The 25,261-nt window shown below is 43.9% G+C and overlaps 1 protein-coding gene across 3 annotated transcripts in view; it reads right to left on the bottom strand.

Annotated features, from left to right (window-relative positions):
• The window catches only part of GCNT2 (glucosaminyl (N-acetyl) transferase 2 (I blood group)), a 55,525-nt gene that overhangs the window by 18,168 nt on the left and 12,096 nt on the right, over window positions 1–25,261 (bottom strand). For all 3 annotated transcript variants that reach the window (XM_081918261.1, XM_081918262.1, XM_081918263.1), the window contains exon 2: window positions 14,471–15,409. In XM_081918261.1, coding sequence (XP_081774387.1) covers window positions 14,471–15,409 — 939 coding nt within the window. The remainder of the gene's footprint in view (window positions 1–14,470; window positions 15,410–25,261) is intronic.

The following is a 25,261-nucleotide window of genomic DNA, read 5'->3' on the forward strand; positions in this document are numbered from 1 at the left end:
GATACAAGTGGAGACTGTTTCCCTCTAGAGGGAGCTTTTGAAACTGTTACAAGAGTGGAGCTGGGTTTTTTCCAGCTGCAAGATAAGAACTGTGAGAATCAGAGATTGACCTTGGATTTTAAGAATGTTGACAGAAGGAGCCTTAGTGACTGTTTTATGTAAGATAAGCTATTCATTGGAACAGCTTCACAAGAAGACGGATGTCATGAATACCAAACTTGAGAACTTGGAACAAAAAGTGATAAATTTGGGACAAAAAGTGACCATCAATACAGAAATTGTTCAGGATTTGACACAGGAACCTACTTTGACAGGACAAACTGGGGAGAAGACGAAGGAGAAAGTTGTTGTTGTTGAGCCTAAAGTAATACAAGTGGAAGCCCCAGCCTTACAGAGGCAAATTGAGGATTATAAGTGGAGGCCTTTTATGAATGAATATAGAAAAAGTCAGAATTTGAAGATTGGAGCCCTGCTTGGACTGGAGAAGGAAGGTTGGATAGACTCTTTCATGCAGGGATTTACTGACCTTTGGGTCCTGAATTTGGGTCAGGAGGTGATTGGAGTTGAGGCGGCCTTTGGATCTGGAGGAGCCTTGAAACATGATTTGAGATATTGTATGGACCTTGGTTCTAGCTGTGGAGAGTTGGCTGGCCTGTCGAGAGGGAAAGGGGACATGGTTGGGTTGCCCCCCCCCGAGACTTGCTCTTCAGCATCTTCAGCATCAAAGAATATGAAGAAGAATTGCAGAAGGGACTTGGAAAAGATTTAAGAGCCTCGGACAGAAGATCTCCAGGTTGATGAACTATATGGAATGGACGGAAATGACTGGCAGAATCTGAGACCAGGGAGAAGAGATGGTGGTAGAAGATTGGGAAAGTTTAAAGTTTGTATATAGAAATATTGTAAAATTAATGAGTGTTTGAAAATTGTTGGAATGAAACTTTATGGCTTTAGCAGAAATGTTATAAGGAGTTAAGTATAAATAAGTACTTTAGTATTAATGGAAAATAAGGTTAAAAATATGTTAAGATATTCCTAATGATAAAAATAGAGAAAGATGGAAAGGAATTGCTGAAACAAGTAACAGAAGTGGAATACAAAAAGGGAGGTGAGAGGAGGTCGATGAAATAAGGAAATGAAAGATAGAGTAATGGACTTCCAGAGGCGGTGCCTCCGACAATGGCGGATTCCCTCTGATCCAGAGGGAGACAGCTCCGCAGAAATCAGGTCCTACCGCTGCAGCGAAGCGGGGACCCTTTGAAAACCGCAGGTGGAAGAAGCCTGCGGCCGTGGGACTCGGCAGGCACCGTTTGTGCCCCCCCCGTTTGGCAATGGAACCCCACAAAGGGCTCCGGAGTGAGACGGGGTTGGCGCGGTGCTGAGAGTCATCGCTACTTCTGTGGAGCGAAGCTGCACAGCTGATGTTGGAGAGCGCTGTCCTTTTTCCTGTGACAATTCGGATTTTAAACAACAACCCATGAGTAGGACAATTGAAGCTTTTGGATCAAAAATATACCTTTGAATTTGACCCGAGACGGGAAGGCGCAAACAGGAAGTCCGCCTCCTGTTCCTTGTATAAAGATCAAAGCAAAGATTTTATAAGCTAAAAGCCCGATAAATTGAAAGCTTGAAAATTCCTGCATTTTTAACCACCAAATCCCCCTAGACAGCAGGAGGAAAAGGGGGAAAGAATTTGACTTTCTAACCCTGCAGAGAGTGAGCTAAGAAAATAAGTCTCCATTGTCCTTAACCTGGGGACGGAATGACAGGAAAGAAACTGTCGGTGATGCTTGCAATTTGAATGTGGAAAAACTGTCAGAAAGAATTGAGGTTATATTATGAATCTGCCAGACCTGAGGTTATATTATGAATCTGCAGCCTTCTGCTGGTTGAAAGATTGGATTTTGCTGGAGAACACTGATGTCCTAGATCTGGAAGGGTTCGATAATGCTTTTGGGTGGCATGCTTATTTGTGGTATGACAAGGTTAAAGTTCACAAACTGTTTAAAAACCATATTGTCAGAAGAGCAATTTTTATGGTCTGGACAAAATATAAAGACTTATTGGAGAGTAAGACTCCGAGGTGGCTCTCACCAATGGAGGCCAAGGCACGCAAGAGACTTAACATGGAGGCCTACTGGCCAAAATATTGGGAAATAATTGAAAAAATTGGAGACAATTGGAGGTTGCAGAGCTTGGAAAAATTAAAAAACAAGGTGCGAGATTGGTTGCATTACGCTCAAATTCAGGAGGTTTTTAAAGTGGATAAAAAGGTTGGGTTCCAGGTGGAAAAATCAAAACTAGAGACAGAATTGCTAGAACCAAAAAATAAATTACTTTCGAGAATGTATAACTTGCTGCTTAAATGGAATACACAAGACGAGACAGTCAAATCCGCCATGATAAAGTGGGCGCAGGATATTGGGCATAACATTATGTTTGAAGACTGGGAAAGGTTATGGAACACCGGAATGAAATTCACGGCATGTAGTGCCTTGAAGGAAAATATTATGAAAATGGTATACCGGTGGTACATGACCCCAGTCAAGCTTGCCAAGATATACTACCTGTCTGATAATAAATGTTGGAAATGTAAAGAGGCGTAAGGGACATTCTTTCACCTCTGGTGGACTTGCCCAAAAGTGAAGGCCTTCTGGGAGATGATTTATAATGAGTTGAAAAAGGTATTTAGATATACCTTACCTAAGAAACCAGAGGCCTTTCTTCTGGGCATTGTGGACCAGAAGGTGTTAAAGAAAGACAGAACTTTTTTCATGTATGCTACCACAGCAGCAAGAATTCTGATCGCAAAGCATTGGAAGACGCAAGATTTACCCACGCTGGAGGAATGGCAGACGCAGTTGATGGACTATATGGAACTGGCCGAAATGACTGGCAGAATCCGAGACTTGGGAGAAGAAACAATGGAGGAGGACTGGAAAAAATTCAGGGACTACTTGCAAAAACATTATAAGCTGTATGAATGTTAAGAAAATGCACTCCTTAGGAAATTCTAGCTTCAGCAATTGTAATTAATGAAATGAAAACTAAGGTACAAGAAGTTAGAGGTGGAATTATGAAATAACTTTATTGTGTTCAACTTAAAACATATAAGAATTGGGATACAACATTTTGAAATTTGGTAACACGATAAAATGAAAGTTACAAAAAGTTGTGAAATAAGTTAACAAATTGCTGATGTTTTGTATTATAAAGAATGCAGGGTCCGGAGGATGTGGGGAAGTCCACTAGATTTGCTGGGGGGGAAAAAAGAACACGGAAATTTGAGATTTTTTTATTCTTTTTCTGCTATCTGTCTTCTATTCTTTTTTTCTGTATTTTATAAACTCAATAAAAATATTTTTTTTAAAAAAAGAAAGAATTGGAAAAGGGAAAAATAATTCCAACGCTGCTTTCTGCCTGTTTATTTTATATTGAAAGGAAACAAAATATCTGAAAATCGAAAGTAACATTTTCTTTCTTCCTTGTTGGATACATTTTAAAAATGGATGTCAAAAAGTAACTACACCCCCTAGAGGAAGTCTATCAGTGTGTCTGTTTCAATTTATAAAGAGAACATACTAACTGGGAAAATCAGACCGTGGGACCAGTTCCCTGACCTTGACAGAAATGACCAGAGAGAAAGTTTTATCTGCCCTAGACAAAATACATGATGTGCTGCTACAGCTGGATGAGAAAGTGTCTTTGATGAATCAAAAGATGGACTATATAACAGCTGTAGTCAGCAAAGAGTTGCCAACGGGAAATGCAGCTATAGGAACTGTACAACAATCTACCCAGGAAACTGGTTCAACAGGGCAAGTGCAAGGGCAGAGAAAGATGGAAGAGGTTGTGAATGCACCTCAAAAGACACAGAGACTTCAAGGCCTACATGACCAAAAGTTGCAACACTGGGAGATGGAACTTGGAGGACACTGGCTGAATTCTGGATTTAAGAAAATTCCTATCCTTGGTGGGACTGTGAAACAAGTGGAAGATCTTTTTTGGAACAACTACTCTTGGGATTATAAACTAAACACTGGGGAGTGCAACACCGGGGAATGGGACAATTGGATAAAAGGAAATGAAGAATACTACTATATGGAACTCCCCGGTGATTGGCTCCCCAAAGAGAAAGAGAAGAAATTGCGAAAGAACCCAACAGGGAACAAGGAGGTATGCAACTACAAACAGAAACAAGAAAACCCGCAGGAGGGGCTTGGAAGTGACCTGAGAGCCTCAGATATTAGGACACCTGACTGAGGAGGATATAATGACATAAGGACTGACATCACCCGGAACCAGGAAAAAGGATGTTGGATAAACTTAGAATGAGAAATGTTTTTTGTAATGAATCTATATTTATGGAATTAGTGTAATACTAATGAAATTTTAAGAGATGTTGGAAAGGAAGTAATTGGCTTTAGCAGAAAGGTTAAAAGATAAAATTTAATGAAATTAAAGCAAAAATGAAGTGGTTTGAGTAATAAGGCGAAATAAGAATTTGCAAGAATGGTTTGATTATAAATGAAAAGATGAAGTAATATTATATGGGGATACATAATTAAGGGTAAGATAGGAGGGTATGAATTTGCTGAATAAATTTATAAATGGAATACAAAGAGGGAGGTGAGAGGAAGTCAGGAAAGTAAGTAAAAGAATGGTAGAAATTGAAAGGAGGGATTTTTATTTTTAATTTTTTGTCTTTTGTGTTGAATTTTTGGTTTTCGTTTTTTTCTGATGTTTATCTTTCTTTTTTTGTTGACTCTGTAATCTTTCTTCTTGTTAAAACCTAATAAAATATTAATTTTTAAAAAATGAAAGATAGAGTATTGAAATGGCATGCTATATGTTTTTAAATTGTTGTTGTTTTGTTTTGTTTTGTTTTGTGTTAAGTTTGTGTTTTGTATTGTTTATTGTATTGTTTTTTCTTTTGTTCTTTTTTCTTGTCTGCTCTATTTTGTCTTTTTCCCCCTGACTTTTCTTTTCTTTTTTCTTTTCTTGAAAGTTTGAAAAGTAATAAAGATTATTTTAAAAAACAACAACAACAAAGCAGTGCTCAAGGCAGCTCACAATATTCTTATTGGCAGCTCAGAAAGAAAAAAAAAATTCATAAGATGCAATATTAAAATATTATAACAGCAATCACAATATACCAATATCCATGTGACCAGTATAATAAAAACTGAGATTTTAAAAACCTGAGAGAATTTTTAAAACCTGAAACATAAAAAGGGCCATAATGATGCTCCATACAAACCTCTCTGGGGAGATTATTGCTCAGCAAGGATGCCGCTGGTGAAAACAAAATCTTCACAATAAACAATACAAAACACAACCTTAACACTAAACAAAACAAAACAAAACAACAACAATTTAAAAACATATAGCATGCCATTTCAATACTCTATCTTTCATTTTTTTAAAAATAATATTTTATTAGGTTTTAACAAGAAGAAAGATTACAGAGTCAACAAAAAAAGAAAGATAAACATCAGAAAAAAACGAAAACCAAAAATGCACAATATTTCAGCATAAACACAACTGCACTCCTGCAGACTCCAGGGAGTATACGTATGTCCCATTGAATACAATGGGGCTCACTTTCCTCCTTAAGAAAGCATCCTTGGCATCCCCTCAACAACTTCAGAACTTAATGTAGTGGAATGGGGACCAATTACACTTTTTTTGGAGAAAGCCTTAAGGTGATAGAAATATTTGCTGATATGGCACAACTTCATCTGAAAGTTCATTGTTTTAAATGCCATTAAAATTTGTGTTAATATTTGGCATATCTACATTGCAAATTTAAACTGGTCTGAAAGTGAATTAGCGGGTTCTGAAAATGACTTATATTGCTTGATAAGTGTGTTTATAAACCATGAACTTGTTCAAAGAGCTATCACGGTGGTATGCACTAAAATCATTAAAATGTCACAAAATTATAAAATAAAATGCGGAACAAATTACTAACACTGAAGCAAATTCATTCTCAAAAAACACCTAGTGAAACAGAAGCATTTCCAGGAGGGGATGAAATATCAAAGTTGTTGATTCTGTGTCCCCCCCCCCAAACCCCCTCATTTTCATACAATTGCAATTCACAGTTTCAAGCCTAGAATCACGATTACTGCAGAGAACTGAAGTTCTTGTAAATCTGTGGCATAGGCACAGCCTAATGCTGTTACAGTGCAATTTTTAAGGCAGAGAATTATGGCATCTTGCATCTCCTATCCGAAATTACCCTTTTGGCTACCCAACCCTTGTACTGAATCCGGAAGTTGACCTTTGTGTAAAATAAAAGGACTCTGGCAGCAATATTGCTTGTCTGGCAAGCCCGTAAGTCTGTGACAAGTCAACCTTTCAGTCATTGTTTTATTTCAAAGCCAAATATATAACCAAGATTGATTTGATTTGTCCAAACATTCTTAACATTCACACCCATATGATTCATCAGTTCATTCATTCAGCCTTCATTGGCATAATTTAGACAATAAAATCATAAATAAATGAGAAAGAAAGAAAAAGCAATCTGTAAAACATATGATTCATAAAGGAGGTGGCAATAACTTAAAGGAGGGTTGATTGTGTTGCTCTACGTTACGTTTAACTTAAATATTAAACTTTTTAATTCTACCCCAAAAGCTGAATAAATAATATTTACCGGTAATCCTAATGCTAAGGATAAGGAAGGCATGACTAACTCCTGCCTTCCCTAATGCTCAGTTTGAGGTCATGTTCTGCCTCATGGCTGCTAGCCATTTAAAATACTGTGCTGTCAAATATGAGGAAATGTTGGCATAGAAAGAACACACTTAGTGTGATTTTGACCTTTTTGACCATTTATTTATTTCTTCCTCACAGGCATAGAAATATAGCCTTCCTAGTTTATCTTATAATTGAGTTCAGGAAGGAGGAGGTTGCTATAAATAAGCTGTTGTGACTTCTGACTGTGTGCGTGTCTGTACACCACTGAATAAACTGGTTGCCCGAGCCCACACATTAATTTGGTTGATCTTTCTCACCCTTTGCTGGCTTGGACATAGGTAAAGGGACCCCTGACCATTAAGTCCAGTCGCGGACGACTCTGGGGTTGCGACACTCATCTCGCTTTACTGGCCGAAGGAGCCAGCGTACCATTTCTGGGTCATGTGGCCAGCATGACTAAGCCGCTTCTGGCGAACCAGAGCAGTGTACGGAAATGCTCTTTATCTTCCCACCAGAGTGGTACCTATTTATTTACTTGCACTTGATGTGCTTTTGAACTGCTAGGTTGGCAAGAGCTGGGACTGAACAACGGGAGCTCACCCTGTTGCGGGGATTCGAACCGCCGACCTTCCAATAAGCAAGCCCTAGGCTCTGTGGTTTAGACCACAGTGCCACCCACGTCCCCTGGCCATAGGTAGCACCTTGCAAATTGGTAAGCAGAAGCTCACCATATGTCACATGCAGGCATGTGATACAATAAAAGAAGCCTGCAATCTTATTCTGAACGTACTTGAGTCAGGAGGAGCACTGAAAACTAACACTGATGCATAGGTAACTGTAATTATAATACGTGCATTATTAGATTATTGGTCTAATAATAATAATAATAATAATAATAATAATAATAATAATACTGAACATTCTGTTGCCAAAAAAGAATCCCACATTGACCAATCCCTAACTGCAAATCAGCCTGACCATGCACCAAGCAGGACTTAGGAGAACACAGGGATCTTTGCTGGTGAAATACAGAACAATCTACCATGGGCATAACCAAGGAGGGAGGGGCAGGAAGGGGCAGCCGCTCCCCCGTAATCAATAAAAATCAGTAAAAATACATAGCTGACTGAGGTTCTGCCCTCCCAAGGCCTGCCCCCCCCAACAAAAATCCTGGCTATGCCCATGCATTCTTTTCTATCTACTGACCAAGGTAGCTACCCGCCTCTGATGGATTCTACCAGGCAACCGTAAACCACACAAAAGACTCAAGTTTTATGCATTGCAAAGCATTTATATTACTGTAGGCTTTTCATCAACTGATCCTGCATTGACAATGCAACATTCAGTGCGAGACCAGGTGTGGAAGGGGTCCAAACGCAAATGAGATTTATAGCAATGTTGTTCAGATGCCCATGCTTGGATGAATTCAAGATTTAAATTGTTTTAAAAAGGAAGTAACATATCCATCTGCAACGTTATCATCCAAAGTCAGGAGGTCACTTTTTTTAAAAAAGAAGTAAAACAAGATTTGAGAGTTTTGGCATGAAAGTACTCATTGAAATGTTCATACCCGCAGCAACAATTCGTCTTGAGAACCCTGCTATTTTGCCCCCATGGGCAGGAAAGCAGTTAATCACCCCACCCTGGCTGCAATCAACTTAACCAACCCCTCCCTTCCTGTTGCATCTCCCTAGGAGACTGCATTGCAACACTTCAGCTGGGAAGCACTGTCCCACCATTCCATTGCCTTATTCTTGATGAGTTCAGATTAAAAACATCAAACAGGAAAACACACACACATGCCTTATAAAGGTAATAGAGCATTCAGATGCAAAAAGTGGCAATAGGACAAGCCAGAAAAGCAGGCATCTCCCCTCACTCCATGCTTTGATTACTACATTCCACACTCCTGATATAAAACAAACATCAATTTGTTAACCTTAATAAGCAGCAGCAGCAGCAACAACAAAATACTCTCGCCATGTGCAGTTTTACATTTTAAACCGACATAACTCATTAAAAAAACGCAGATCTGAGTCTTTCCAGTGCTGCCATTGTGCAAAAACTGAGTAATAGATCCTTATAGAATAATAGAACTGTAGAGTTGGAAGGGACCACAAGGGTCCTCTAGCCCAGCCCCAACATGGGGCTCAAACCCACAACCCTAAGATTAAGAGTCTCATGCTCTACCAAGTGAGCTAGCCAGCCATCCCACTCACTTGTGGATCAGGATAACTTTTACAAGGGATCTCTTCAAAGTCATCATCTAATAACAGGCCACTTATGTGTCCACAGTTGTATTCTGTTATTTGTCGGTGACTTTATTGTTATGCTAGGTGAGAATCAAGGAGATCTATGAGTGGTGTTGTGGTGCTGGTAGGCACCGGATCTCTTTCTCTTTTTACTCTGCAGTCTACCAATGTAAACTTTAATCTGATGGTAGTTTGGAGGAGGTATGTAAAACCAAGAGGATCCGTTTTTTATTCTGCTGGGTTTGACTTTTACCCAGGGCCATGGAAAAGCAAAAGGTGTGTGTGTGCTTTCTCTGCATGTACAGAATGACAAGGTGAAGAGGGGTGGTGCCCACAATACTTTCTCAATTTCCAAATGGGTCTAAAGACATTAGTGGCTCCACATGGCAAGACAGACACTTCTACTGACATGCTTCTTCTGTCCAATGCATTTGGAGGCCGGGGGCCGGGGGGAGAGAAGCTGTGCTTGCTCCATATGAGGAGAAAAATGCAGCGAGTCCTGTTTTAATGGGACACCCCTATACATTACCTGAAGGTAGATTATGAAAGACATGAAAACACCCTCTCCAAATCAAAGAGGAAATGTTGATTACCGAGTGCGATAGGGAAGAAGCTATGGGTAGCATTTTGGATTTTGCAAATGAAAGGAAGCATGACGAAGATGGTATCTGTAATGTCCAAAGGTTGTACAAAGAGTCACATAACAACGGTAAGAGTGGTGGTGCTGTACCTTCAGCTGAGGATGCCACCATGTTGCAATATGTTATCAAATCAGGAATGGGCTGTTGCCATCAACACAGCTCCAGATCAAGTTGTTGAGTTGGATCCAACCACTGGCGTAGCGTGGAGGGTGCAGGGGGGGTCAGCCGCACCGGGCGCAACATCTGGGGGTTAGGGTTAGGGGGTGCAAATCCACAGGTTAGGGGGCGCAAATTACTTGCCTTGCCCCGGGTGCTGACAACCCATGCTATGCCACTGGATCCAACCAAATAGTTGAGGTACTGGGAGCCAATGCAACAAGTCCTGCTAGTGCAACAGGGTTTCCCCTCTTCTCCCCAGTACCCCTGAGCTCCCCAGATTGGCTCTAGGGGGGCTGGGAGATCCCATAGAACAGGGAGGAAGAGAGGGGAGATGGTTCCATCAGGCAAGCAGAAATGACATTGAATTCAACCATTAGGTTTACTCCACCTAAAAATTTCCCCAAAAGGCATATGTGACCTTTATACTTCTACTTGTCTATTCCATGAAACTTCTACTTGTCTATGCCAGGTGTTCAACCAGACAACACCTTTCATGGCTATCCCTCTTACTTTACCAAGGGCGCTTCTAGATATCACTACTTTCAGGTGGGAATCAATCACATACTTAGAAATCCAGGTTGCACAATTACAGTCAGTTAGAGGTCTTGTGTAACAACCCAGTTCCTGAAAAGATTGGACTACACACACACACACACACACACACACACACACACAGAGGAAAATGCACTGGAAAGTGTGCTTTGATGCAACACAAATCAGGGTGAATGCTTATTAAATAGCCAGCTTCATCTAATCTCTCTGCAAACACATCAGGATGCATAATCAATAAACATTTCCCAAATTCCCATTTGCCTTTCTTTCTTTTCTAATCAATTGTTGTTTCAAAGTTGTTGCTTCAGTTTTCAATTTTGTACAACTCCAGGCTGTATCTCTAATAGCTACGTTGGAGAGAGTGAGTTGTTGCACATTCTCACAGCCCCATCCCTGTTTCCTCACAACTTTACACAATCTCTTAATTCACATGCCTCCTTTTCTTCTGTTCCACACCTCTTAACAGCCTGAGCCCACAATTTCTTCTCTAGGGTCACTTCCAGACTGTCACTGTTCTGTGGGTGGGATGAAAATGCATACCTGTAAATTCAGGTTGCCCAGTTAAAGTAGATTAGGTGCTCCTGAACAGCAACCCCCCCTCTCTCTCCTGCCCCGTAGACTGTTTGTGGTTAAGAAAGTGACAGGAAAATGCCCTGGTGGGAAGTGTGGGACAGGTAGGCAAACTAAGGCCCAGGGGCTGGATGTGGCCCAATTGCCTTCTAAATCTAGCCCGCGGGACTTCTGGGTTGGCGCCTCTGGCAATGGCGGAGCTCCTCCGATCGGGAGGAACTTGCTCCGTGGAAAGCAGGGTCTGACCGCCACGGCGAAGGCGGAGCCCCACTGAAATCACAGGCGGGAGAAGCTTGTGAACCTGGGATTCAGCTGGCACCTTTTGCGCCTCCCCTACTCACGGGGAAACCCTGTTTTGGGGATCCGGAGCGACGTGGGGTGAGTGGCGTGGTGCTTCGAATTGACTGCTTCTTTCACGGAGTGAAGCCGCATTGCTGTTGCCAGAGAGCGCTGACTTTTTCCTGTGGACAATTGGACTTTAAACAACTACCCGTGGGTAGAACGGAAAATTGGATCTTTAAATACCTTAATTTGGCACCGAAACGGGAAGGTTTTAAACAGGAAGTCCGCCTTCCTCTTTTGTAAATAGATCGAAGCAAAGACGTTACAAGCTAAAGTCTTGGAAAGCCTTTGGCAAAGGATTAAATTTCCATCGGTTAAAACTACAAAACCCCCCCTTGGAAGCAGGAGAAGAGGGGGGAAATTTTGGACCTAGCGAGCCTGCAGGAGAGAGTGAAAAATCAAATTACCACTGCTCTGAACCTGGAAACGGGTTGCCAGAAAGAGTGATGTTTTGGGAGAGTTCATTGACTGTGAACAGAACGTATTTGACAGCTAGGTAGATAAGAGAAAGATACTGTTTCCATTGTCCTCTTCTGCGTTTAAAAAGGAGGAAAAGTAACTGAAAATTGAAACTATCTTTATTGCTTGAGTTGTGCTTGAAAGGACTGATACAAGTGGAGACTGTTTCCCTCTAGAGGGAGCTTTTGAAACTGTTACAGGAGTGTAACTGGGGAATCTCCAGCTGCAAGATAAGAAATTGTGAGAACGAGAGATTGACCTTGGACTATTTAAAAATGTTGACAGGAGAAGCCATAGTGACTGCATTATGTAAGATAAGCTATTCGCTGGAACAGACTCACAAGAAGACGGATGACATGACTATTAAAATTGACAACTTGGGACAATAAGTGATTAATTTGAGACAAAAAGTGAGCACCAACACAGAAAGTATTCAGGATTTAGTTCAGGAATCTACTTTGGCAGGACAAATTGTGGAGAAGAAGGAGAAAGCTGTTGTTGTCGAACCTAAAGTAATACAAGTGGGATGTTCAGCCTTACAGAAGCAAACTGACGACTATAAGTTGAGGCCTTTTATGATTGAATCTAGAAAAAGTCAGATTTTGAGGATCGGAGCCCGGCTTGGATTGGAGAAGGAAAGTTGGAAAGATCTCTCTATGCAGGGATCAACGGACTTTTGGGATATGGACTTGGGCCAGGAGGAGATTGAAGCTCTTGGGGCCTTTGGATTTGGAGGAAGCTTGAAACATGTTCTGAAATACTTTATGGATCTAAATTTTAGCTATGGAAATTTGGCTGACCTGTCGAAAAGGAATAAAAGCATTTTTAGGTTGGAGTCTCCCCAAGATCTGCTCTTTAGCATTAAAGAATATGAAGAAGATCTGCAGAAGGGACTTGGAAAAGAGTTAAGAGCCTCGGACATAAGATCTCCAGGTTGATGGACTATATGGAATTTACGGAAAGGACTGGCAGAATCCGAGACCAGGGAGAAGAGATGGTGGAACAAGATTGGAAAATTTAAAGTTTATTTATGGAAATACTGTAAAATTAATGAGTGATAGAAAAATGTTGGAATTAAATTTTATGGTCTTAGTAGAAATGTTATAAGGAGTTAAGCATATACAAGTATTCTAGTTTTAATGGAAAATAAGGTTAAAAAAATGTTAAGATATTTATAGTATGACAGAAAACAGAGAAAGATGGAAAGGATTTGCTGAAACAATTAATAGAAGTGGAATACAAAAAGGGAGGTGAGAGGAGGTCGATGAAACAAGGGAATGAAAAATAGAGTATGGAAAAGGAGTGATGTATGTTTTTAATTTGTTTTTGTTTAGTTTAGGGTTAGGGTTAGGGATAGGGTTTTGTTTAGTTTAATGTGTTTAGTTTAATGTGTTAAGGTTGTGTTGTCTATTGTTTATATTTTGTATTGTATTGTTTTTCTTGTTTCTTTTGTTTTTTTCTTTTGTCTTTTCTTTCTTCTTTTCCTTTTTTGTAAACTTTAAAAGCAATAAATATTATTTGCTAAAAAATAAAATAAAAATCCAGCCCATGGACAGTCCGGGAATCAGCATATTTTTACATGAGTAGGATGTGTCTTTTATTTAAAATGCATCTCTGGGTTATTTGTGGGGCATAGGAATTCATTCATTTGTTCCCCAAAAATATAATCCGGCCCACCACATGGTCTGAGGGACAGTGGACCGGCCCACGGCTGAAAAAGGTTGCTGAACCCTGGTGTGGGATAACAACTTCTTGAAGTGGAATCCCTTAACCTCCTTGCAAAAAAATCAGACTGAATCCTCAATAAACAGCTGATGTCATGTGACCTCCCTGCAAACTTTGCACAAACAAATCAGACTGAATGCTCCATAAACAAACAACACAAGCCCTTCCCTCTTACCATCCTGATACCCATCTCTTCCCCATCTATTGCATTTCCCTAGATTGAAGAGGTTAAGCATGATACGGGCTGCAGGGAACTCAGCTTGCAAAATGATTTTTCTTAAATACAGGTGTCTTTTTATTTATATGTTACTCTTTGAACGTTAGCATATAATGTATATAATAAAATGTAGGGAAACACGAACAGAGGAAAATTTCCAGCGTTAACAATGACTCCTTCTAGGTCAGAGGTATCTAATGTGGTGCCCATCAGATGTTGCGGCAATACAACTTGCATCTTCCCTGATCATTGACCGTATTGATTGGGGTTGATGGAACTTTGTGGCAAAAGAAATCCAAACTTCACATTTATGCCTATGGGGCTTGAGCAGGCATTGACCAGCTAAGAAAGAGATGGACAGCTGAATTAAAGTGTGGAGTAACTTTGGGGGGAGTTGTATTCTGTGTGTTAGGAATGAAGAGGAAATGATTTGAAAATAAAACTGTTGGTACAAATCTGGGCTGTGGCTACACCTGGAATAATGTGTTCAGTTCTGGTTGCCAAACCTCAAAAATAATTTGTGAGCTGGGGGTGGGGTGTGTGGTTAGTCTAGTCTGCATGATGCCCGAGGCCTTTCTAGTTCCTGGGGTAAAATCCAGCGAAATAACCATGCAGTAAGACTGGGACTCCCTCCATGCAGACTGAAGGTGTAAATATTAAAGCTATGACAGTCTCCGTCATGTCTCAATTCTCCAACGGACCACAGACCCTGGGTGAGTGCCTGGAACCCCATAAACTCTTGCCACCGCTCGGCAGGGGGGGGGCACCTGATGTTTGTAACACTATTATTATTACCACCGTTATTATCAACAACAGAACAACTTTTTGAAGGAAAAGGAGCATACCTGGCAGCCTGTTGAGTGTCACCCAGAAATGTTCATCTGGACTGTAGGTATCTTTAGACCATTCAAGGAGATCAAGAGACCTCTGGTCGTTGAGGATGAAGTCTGCAAATCCCCTTGAAAGTGCAATGTAAGCAGTGCCGAAATAGATGGTCAGGTTGTGCGGAGGTGGCGATTTCCGCAGAAAAGTCCCCAGCATGAAGGAAAAGATGCTGTAAACCTGTTCTCGGTAGATGTATTTTGTCCTCTTAAGAATATGATGTGGAGGCAACACCCCCGGAGTGATGTTCTGCCCTTTGAACCCTTTCAGGTACCGAACTATCTCCTTGTTGGTTCTCAAGGGGAAATCTTGCCCACAAGTGTTGAGAAGGTATTTCCAGGGCACTTTGGATTTTACAAGATCCTTCATGCAGTTCAGATCAGCCTGGAGCCTCGATACCCCAGCATAAACCACCAGCTCCAATTTTGAAGCAAGGAAAGCATTGGGGAAACAGCCTAGCAATTGCTCCACCTTTCTCTTAAATGCACGGGTGGCCTTCTTGTCCACGTGGACACAGTAGACATTTTGGGGCATATATATGGCCCTAAAGAGCCTCTCAAAAGTATCAAACTCTTTGTGCAGGGTTATCACGTAGGCTAAAGGAAAGGCAGCTTCTTCTGCAGAGAGGGGTCTGGTAATGTAGTGGCTTTGGGTCACGTAATCACTGCAGTTGGGTTCCCCAAAGGATGTCTTCAGCATCTTTCGGGGTGTGAAGTGCTTTTTTCCTTCAGTAATAGCTTTGCAAGTTTCTGCTAAGAATGAGGTGGCCGACTGGTTGAATCTCCTTGGGATGTTTTCATCCGATAGTCTTGAGGTGTATAATAGGATGGAGAGGAAAACCGCAAAGATGAAAAGAGTCAGAATGGGACGCATTTGTGAATTCATGGCCGCTGCTGAAAATGCTGGGTAAAACAAAGAAGATACACAGCATTAAAGTTGGTGGTTTTAAAAATAGGAAAAAAGGAGAAATGGGTCCCCAAATTAATGTTTGGTCTAAAGGTGCAGTAAAAGATTAAATATTACTGATACCATACATTTAAAGCATAGTTAAAGGATGTAAATCACACACAGAGAGAAAACAATAATGGGAATTGTAGTTTACCCCTCACATAGCTATAATTCCCATCACCCTCAATAAACTACAGTTCCCATTATTGTTTTTTTCTTTGGGGGGGGGGAGTCATGTGCTTGAAATATATGGACTTACAGTGCAATCCTAACCTGTGTTCTCAGAAGTAAGTCCCACTGAATTCAGTGGGGCTTCTCCCAGGCAAGGTGAGACTGCCTCAACTCTGGCTAAAGAAACCACAAATGCCACCTGGGTGGTTACATACGGTACTTAGATGGGCTATCAACACCTTTTGTCATCGGCTTGGCTTATCCCTGGCTAGCTACCTGCTCCTAAACTGAATGCAACAGCACTTGGCTTAGTTTTAACAAACCAGACTTTCCTTACTTCGTGAATTTATGAGTTTGCTCAAATTCTAGCTCTTTACCGACTCTAGAGATTATGGCGAGTCTGCCCCGCTCCCAAAGGGGAGATACATAGATATACGTAACAAGATATACAGTTTGTTCTGGAAAATCAAGCCCTGATACAGTCCTCTCTATTTCCCCTCAATTCTTTGTATTGACCCCCACCATCAACAAACAGAGTAGCTGATCCAGCAGTTTGCACACTTGCTTGTTTAGCTGCAAACCTGAGCACAGAGCGTATATTTCAACCTGCTTTTTACAAACGTTCCACTGAGACTTGTCACTGATTCCCCACTGAGTCACCAAAAGAGCCATACATAGCTGAGTAAGTCACTTCTTACACCAAGAATCCAAAGCTGCAGCACAGGACAAGGGCACCTGAAGGCGGGGGTGGGGGGAGATTCTCATGGGTCCATGCTGTTGTATTTGAGTGAATGGGTGGCATGCATGCAGGGCTGGTTTTAGGACCAATTGACCCTAAATTTCCCTGGGGTGCCAGGCTTGCATGGGCGCACACACACACACACATGCTGTGTAGGCTATCTGCTTAAATATCTAGTCAACAGTTGAAACAAATAATACAAACAGTTAATCTGATCCTGGCCTGAATTTTTTTTAAAAAAATAATAAATCATGTCTGCAAATCATGCATCCCAGTCATGAACTGGAAAGCAAATACATTTGTAAAAAAGAGGCTCTACAAAATTTGAAACATTGAAGAAAGGTGTCGAAACCTTTCCTTGCCTGAGGTGATATTTGGTCTAGGACATGGGTAGGCAAACTAAGGCCTGGGGGCCCCCTGCTGAAAAAGTTTGCTGACTCCTGGTCTAGGACCAGCCTGTCAACACTTGTTGGTTGTTTGTTTGTATGAAAGTGAGTCTGTGGAATTGGAAAAGATGGTCAGAAGTAAGCACTTACCATCCGGAGAGCCAGTCATGGAGCAGAGTGACCAGCAGAAAAGGACCCTTGAGCAGACCTAGCCCCTTTCAGGTATTTGGTGAGGGGAGAGTAAGTTATTTGTCAACAGAGTAGTGGTGGTAGGAATGCTGCATCCCAAACTGGAACAGAAAGCAAGAGGGAGGGAGGGAGGGAGGGAGGGAGCGTAGAAGAGCACAGTGGAGAGAAAAACAGGAGATCAAGCTAGAGGAGCTGGAAGAACCAGCTAATGGGACAGAACTGGAATTTTTGCCTGCTCTCAGGCTTTCTCCCGGGCAGACACTTATCTGATAACACGAGAAATATAATTAACATCTTAGAAAAACTACAAGTGAATATCAATACTAAGGCAGTTTTGATATTTCTGGATGCGGAGAAAGCTTTTGACAACATTTCTTGGAGTTTTATGAAGAATCTACAGGGGATGGGGGTTGGTCAAGGTTTTGGAAACGGTATAGGTGCAATATATTCTGAACAGAAGGCCAAACTAATTGTTAATAATGTGGTGACGGAGGAATTTAAGATAGAGAAAGGGACACGACAAGGTTGCCCAATTTCCCCATTGCTTTTTATATCGGTCCTGGAGGCCCTCTTAAATATGATTAGAAGGGACCAATTGGTTAAGGGTATACAAGTCGGAGCTAAACAGTACAAATTGAAAGCATTTGCAGACGATCTAGTATTGACATTACAGGAGCCAGAATCTAGTACCAAAAGAGTATTGGAACTGATTCAAGAATTTGGTCAGGTTGCAGGATTTAAGTTGAATAAGCAAAAAACTAAGGTTTTAGAGAAAAATCTAACAGTGATTGAGAGAGAGTGGTTTCAGAAGGAGACAGGTTTAACATTGGTTAAGAAAGTGAAATACCTGGGGGTTAATATGACAGCTAAGAATGTGAATTTATTTAAAGATAACTATGAAAAATGCTGGACGGAAGTGAAAAAAGATCTAGAAATATGGTCAAATTTGAAGCTTTCATTGCTAGGCCGTATTGCTGTGATAAAAATGAATGTATTGCCAAGAATGTTGTTTTTGTTTCAAACACTGCAAATTTTGGATAAAATGGACTGTTTCAAGAAGTGGCAGAGAGATATTTCTAGATTTGTCTGGCAGGGCAAGAAGCCCAGAATAAAATTTAAAATACTAACTGATGTAAAAGAAAGAGGTGGATTTGCCCTGCCAGACCTTAAACTTTACTATGAATCAGCTGCATTTTGCTGGCTGAAAGAATGGCTGCTTCTTGAGAACACAGACATTTTGGACTTTAGAAGGTTTCAATAACGTATTTGGGTGGCATGCAAAGTTGTGGTATGATAAGGTGAAAGCACATAAAGCGTTTAAAAATCATATTGTCAGGAAAGCATTGTTTAATGTCTGGACAAGATATAAAGACCTACTTGAAAATAAAACCTCAAGGTGGTTGTCACCGATGGAAGCAAAGGCTCAGAAAAAGCTCAATATGGAGGCCAAATGGCCGAAATATTGGGAAATTTTGGAACAAGAAGGAGACAAATTGAAATTGCAGAGCTTTGAGAAACTAAAAGACAAAGTGCGAGATTGGCTTCATTATTATCAAATAATGGAGGCTTACAATTTGGACAAGAAAATTGGCTTCCAGGTGGAAAAATCAAAATTGGAAACAGAAGTGTTAGACCCCAAAACTAAGATTTTATCAAGAATGTATAACTTGCTGTTGAAATGGAACACTCAGGATGAAAGGTGAAATCTGCTATGATTAAATGGGCACAAGATGTTGGACATAACATTATGTTGGCTGACTGGGAACAGTTATGGACCACAGGTATGAAATTTACGGCATGTAATGCCTTAAGAGAGTACATTATGAAAATGGTATACAGGTGTTACATGACACCAGTCAAGCTTGCAAAAATATATCATTTGCCTGATAATAAATGCTGAAATGTAAAGAAACTGAAGGTACATTCTTTCACCTTTGGTGGACGTGCCCAAGGATTAAGGCTTTCTGGGAGATGATCTATAATGAAATGAAAAAGGTATTTAAATATACCTTCCTGAAGAAACCAGAGGCCTTTCTCCTGGGCATGGTCGGCCAATTGGTGTTAAAGAAGGATAGAACTTTTTTTTATGTATGCTACAGCAGCAGCAAGAATACTTATCACAAAGTATTGGAAGACACAAGATCTACCCACCCTGGAAGAATGGCAGATGAAGGTGATGGAGTACATGGAACTGGCGGAAATGACCGGCAGAATCCAAGACCAGGGAGAAAAGTAAGTAGAAGAAGATTGGAAGAAATTTAAAAACTATTTACAGAAACACTGTAAAATTAAGGAATGTTAGAAGGATGCTGGAATGAAGTTATGTGGTTTTAGCAGTAATGTTACAAAGGGGTATGTAAAAATGGATTGTTAACAGGTGAGAATGTAAAGTTGCAATATATTAAGATAAATTATTAAGATAAAAGCAAAAATGGAAAGGATTTGCTGAAATAACTAATTGAACTAGAATACAAAAAAGGGAGGTGTGAGGAGGTCAGGGAAACAAGTAAATGAAAGAAAAGATATGGAAAGATTGAGTTGTTTTTAATTGTTTTTATTTTTCTGTATTTTGTATTTTTTGTTTTCTCTTTTCTTTTTTATTTTGTAACTTTTTTGAAACTTCAATAATTTTTTTTTAAAAAAAGGAATCTTTGCCTGCTCTCTTCCCCTCAGGCACCGTCTTGGTGGTTAGTATGTGTCAGGGTTTCAGGGAGAGAAGAGCAGATGGGGGAGGAGACAGAGAGCGAGGGGGAAGAATCCCAGAGAGATGAGGAGGAGGATGACGATGACCAAAGGTCGTCCATGAGTCTGTCCAGTGAGTCAGAGGACTCCCAAAAGGGGGCCCCCCTGGTCAGACCAAAGGGAGGCCAAGGGGGAAGCAGTGAGGAGCAGGGGAGCGAAGGGAGAAGCCCCAGTGGGAGTTGGACACCGGAGCCGGCTTCTCAGCCGGAACGGAGTGAAGGGGGCGGAGTTACCAGTGTGTCAGAGGGAGCAGAGCAAGAAGGAGACAGGGGAAGGAGATCGGAGCAGGACGCTCAGCCGGAAGGGGTGGAGAGCAGCACCGGGAGCAGTGTAGCGGTCGAGAGAAAGGTCAGAAGCAACGTACGCGCGCCAAGTTCAAATGTAGAGGCGCGCGGAAGTGAGGAGAGCCCTGGGGAGGAGCCCGGCCCCAAAGCGAGAAGGAGGGGGGCAGAGGCGTCAGAGGATTCAGCCTCGGGTGAGTCCCGGCGAGGGGGAACCCAGGGGGGCAGAAAGACCCTGCGGAAAAGGAAGGAGAGGAAGAGGTGGTCCAGCACAAGCCTCTTAAATTGGTGTAGAGGCGGTACGGATTCAGAGGGTACTTCAGCGGTCTAACGTTACAGACGTAGAGTCACAGAGATGGAATGTAAATGGAGCAATGATCTTCAATAAAGACTTTTTGTAAATAAACTGGATCGGATTTGGGTCTCTTGTGAGCTGGGACCAGACGGGTGGCTCTGACAGTAAGTACCCTCCCAAGAACGCAAAAATTTTTTTTTGCAAAGCTCACCAACGGGAGCAGCCATGAGCACGGAGGAACAGCTGCTTACGCTGAGGAAGCAGGTTACCGACCTCACAGCTGCAGTCATTGCATCTCAGAAGAAGAATGACGAACTGGAGAAGGCTTGCCAGGACCTGCGAACAAGGTGGGAGCATGCAAGCGGGGCAGGGGTCCCAGGTTCCAGATCGGAGGGAGTTGCACTTGGACGGCGGGGGGGGCGCCCTAGTTACGCACTTTGATGGCAACCTGCAAAACTACCCTAACTTCAGGGCAGACGTCGTGTATGCACTGCATTTGCTTCGTCATGATTTTAAACATGAGGAGGAAAAAGTGGGGTTCATAATTTCGCATTTGCATGGGGAGGCCAGAGCTTGGTTGCGCAATTTGTGGCGCGAAGATGGCCCTGCCCGCCGCAATTCTGATGAATTTATTAAAGCAATGGATGCTTGTTTCCAGTCATCTGTGGATGTGGATATTGCTCGTAGGCAGATGCACGGACTGCGGCAAGGCAAAGCCACTGTACGTCAATATCATTCCAGATTCTTCGCGTTACTAACTGCGTTGGGCTGGGAGAAGGATAGTAAACCAGTAAGAGATCTGTTCTGGGAAGGTCTTAGCCCCCCCGTCAAGGATGAGATCGCCAGAGGAGATAGACCCCAGACCCTAGAAGACGTAGTGCAGTGGGCTTTAGCAATCGGAATACGACATGAGGGACGCCCGTGGCATGAGGGGGAGGGACCCCAGGCGCGTGCACCAGCGAGAACCCCCCCTTTTGTCCCCAGGGACTTCAGCCAGACGCACCCCTCGCCCTTGGGGAGGCAGGGAGAAGAGCCGATGGAAATTGGTGGTGCTAGGGCTCAGACACCATCCAGAGCCCCTGTTTCCGGTGCAGTGAAGGCGAAGCCTCCTAGAGGGACCAGGAAATGTTACATCTGTGACAGTGCACACCATATGGCGAAAGAGTGCCCCCAGAGGCTCCAAAAACACACTGCAGCTCTGGCAACAGTGGCAGCGGAAGTGGTGCAAAGAGAGCAGCCTCAGGGAAACGACAGTGCCTGGCTGGAAGCGGAGCTACTGGGGCTCAGCCAGGCGGATCTGTAGAACAGTCCCCAGCACCCTTGCAACGCACAGACCCTTTACCACCCAAGCCAGCAGTGCAACTCACTGCAACCCTTCAGCTCCCGAATGGACACTCCCTGGAAGTTCCCATCACGATTGATTCAGGGAGCAATGCGGATTTTGTGGGAATACAATTTGTCAAGCAGCATAGCATAGCGCTCCTGCCTGCAACGACGCCTCTGAACGTGGTCACGGTGGATGGCAGGAAATTGCTGGGAGGGCAAGTTGTGCAGCAGACGCCTCCCATGGTGATGCAGATTGGAAATCATCGAGAAGTCATTAGCTTCAATGTCACCCACCTGTCAGACACGCCCATTGTGTTGGGCATGAGTTGGCTGGAGAGGCATAGTCCCGCTGTAGCGTGGTACCAGCGGCAAATCACCTTCTGCTCATCGTATTGTGCTCAGCATTGCATCCAAACCAATCAGGAGGAGGGGGCTGAGCAGCAGCTGCAACTGGGCATGGTGCAGGCAGTGCCTCACAAGTACGAAGGATTCTTGGAGGTTTTCTGCGAGAAAGAAGCTGACAAGTTGCCGCCTCACAGGCCTTACGACTGTGCGATCGACCTGGTGCCGGGGGCGCAACTGCCAACTGCAAAGCTGTATTCCATGTCTGAGGACGAGATGCAAGAGCTCAGAGAGTTCATAGAGCATAATCTGAAGCGCGGGTTCATCCGGGAATCCAAAGCAGTGGGAGGCAGTCCTGTTTTCTTTGTGAAGAAGAAAGACACGCCCCAAAAAAGACTCGTTGTGGACTATAGGTTCATAAACAGACTGACTAAGCCCAAGGCCTTCCCCATGCCCAAGATTGACGACCTCCTAGCGACCGTTAGGAAGGGTAAGATCTTCACCAAGTTGGATTTGCGTGGAGCGTACAACCTCATCCGCATCCGGAAGGGTGATGAGTGGAAGACTGCCATGTTCACGCCTCTGGGCACGTATGAATACAGAGTTATGCCGTTTGGTCTCCAAAATGGCAGCCACGTTTTCCAAGCATTTATGCATCACGTGCTGGCGGGACTCCTCTACAAGAAGTGTGTATGTTTTCTCGACGACATCCTGATTTTCTCGGAATCGCCGGAAGCTCACGAGAAGGATGTCAAGGAGGTCCTACAGAGGTTGCGGGAGCACAGGCTGTACGCCAAGTTGGAGAAATGCCAGTTTGATGTGACGGAGGTGGATTTCCTTGGCTACAAGCTGTCCGACGAGGGGCTGGCCATGGACAGAGTCAAGGTCCAAGCGGTGTTGGACTGGAAGAGCCCACACAATCGGAAGGAAGTCCAGAGATTCATCGGATTTGCCAATTTTTATCGCAAATTCATCAAAGGTTTTGCAAAGGAGACGGCAGCAATCACGGACACCCTCAGTTCCAAGAAGAAGAAGTTCGCTTGGACGGAACAGGCAGAGCGCTCTTTTCGGAAGCTTAAAAGCCTCTTCGCCTCCGAGGAACAGCTACTGCACGTGAATCCCGGCAGGCCCATGCGGGTAGAAACCGACGCGTCAGACAGAGCGGTTGGAGCCGTCCTTCTGCAGGAGGATCCGCAAGGCAATTGGAGGCCGGGCGCCTTCTACTCCCGGAAGCTCAGCAAGACGGAGCAGAACTACACCATATGGGACAGGGAGCTGTTGGCCATTCATGCAGCTTTCAAAGCGTGGCGACACTTCCTCATAGGAGCCAAGCACACAGTGCAGGTGCGCACGGATCACAAGAACTTAGAGTATTGGCGAACGGCGAAGCTGCAGACCCAAAGACACATGCGCTGGGCAGAATTCTTTGCGGATTTCGACTTCAAGATAGAATACATCCCGGGGGACTCCAATGTTATAGCCGACGCACTCTCCAGGAAACCGCAATACCTTGAGGAGACGGCACCAATAGCAGCGAAGCACATTTTCGCACCGCAGGCGTGGGCGTGCGCAGCCATCGCAGTCGACCTGGATGCGGTGCGATGCGCGTTGCAAGCGGATCAATTTGCACAATCCAAGATGGAGGAGCTGTGCAGCGGGTCGCAGAGAGACGATGAGTTCCAGTTGCGAGACGGGCTCTTGACTCGCAAGGGTGCCCTCTACGTGCCAAACGACGAGCTTTGCGCAAAGGTTCTGCAGCAATTGCACGACGCCCCCAGTGCGGGCCACTTCGGCAAGGAGAAGACAATAGAATTAGTGGCCAGGGACTTTTGGTGGCCCCAGATGCGGGGAGAGGTGGCGGATTACGTCGCCAGATGTGACACCTGTCAGAGGTCCAAACCAGTACACCAGAAGCCAGCGGGATTGCTGGAACCGCTGGAGACGCCGCAGCAGCCGTGGGAGAGGGTAGCCCTGGATTTTGTTACTGACCTGCCCAGCTCCAGGGGCAAGACGGCGGTACTGGTGGTTGTGGACTTGTTCACCAAGATGGCGCACTTCATTCCTTGTGCCAAGGTGGCGACGGCAGAACAGACCGCCAAACTCTTCATCGACCACGTGTTCAGAGTGCATGGATTACCGCAGTCTGTCCTGTCCGACAGGGGGCGCCAATTTGTTTCCAACTTCTGGCAGAAGCTCCTGGGTATCCTGCACGTCAAGATCCACCTAGCGTCGGCGAGACATCCACAGACCAACGGCCAAGCAGAGAGGGTCAACGCGATCATGCAGCAGTACCTGAGGTGTTACGCCAATCAGCGACCCGCAGCGTGGGTGGACTACCTGCCGATGGCTGAGTTTGCCTACAACAACACGAAGCACGCATCGACGGGGGTGACGCCGTTCTTCGCGAACAATGGCCGTCATCCCAGAACCTTTCCGAGGCTTATAGCACCAGGAGAGGGGGTGCCGCAAGAGGCCGACCAGGTTGCAGCAGAGTTGCAAGAGGTGCACGAGGAGCTGAGGAGACATTTGGAGCTGGCCAAACAAGCCTATAAGGTGCAGGCGGACAAACACAGAAGGGCGGGAGAAGACATCCAGGTGGGGGACTGGGTATGGTTAGCGGCCCAAGCGATGCCAGCCAAATCGTTAGCCAAGAAGAAGCTAGGACACAGGCAGCTAGGACCATACCAAGTTGAGGCTAGGATCAATCCTGTAGCATTTCGCCTGGCCCTTCCAGAAGGCTCCAGAGTACACCCGGTCTTTCATAGGTCGGTGCTCACTCCCTACAAGGCCCCGCACAGGTTTCAAGAGTCAGAAACAGTACCAGACCCACGCAAAGAGTCACCCGAGAGAGGGGGGTCGCCTAGGGCCGAACCCCTCAACGAGGTCACAGAGATACTGGACTCGAGATGGGGGGAAGAGGGGGTTGAATACTTTCTCGCCAGAGAGGGCACCCCAGCCACTACCAATAGTTGGGTGCCGGGCTACGCGTTAGACGAACCCCTTTTGAAGGAAGAGTTCCATGCACTTTTCCCACATAGACCCATGCCAGCTGAGTACTTTGATGACTGGCTTTTCACACCCACATTGTCAGATAGCACGTTCAGGGGTTTCTCTTCCTCCGAGGAAAGAACAGCAGAATCGAGCCCGCCCAGGGGATCGTGTTCGGGAGTGGACACACTACCTTCGGATTGGTGGGAGGAGCAACCAGAGGAGGAATGGCGTAAGAGGTGGATGATGGGGCCTTGGCGGGCAGCACCAGAGGAAGTAGCAATGGAAGAAGAGACTGAGATGGCTTTGGGTGAAGAACCCGAGTTCGAACACACATACACAGAACT

This window comes from Podarcis melisellensis (assembly GCF_964234715.1).
Source record: "Podarcis melisellensis genome assembly, chromosome: 7".
In the NCBI taxonomy this organism is placed as follows: domain Eukaryota; kingdom Metazoa; phylum Chordata; class Lepidosauria; order Squamata; family Lacertidae; genus Podarcis; species Podarcis melisellensis.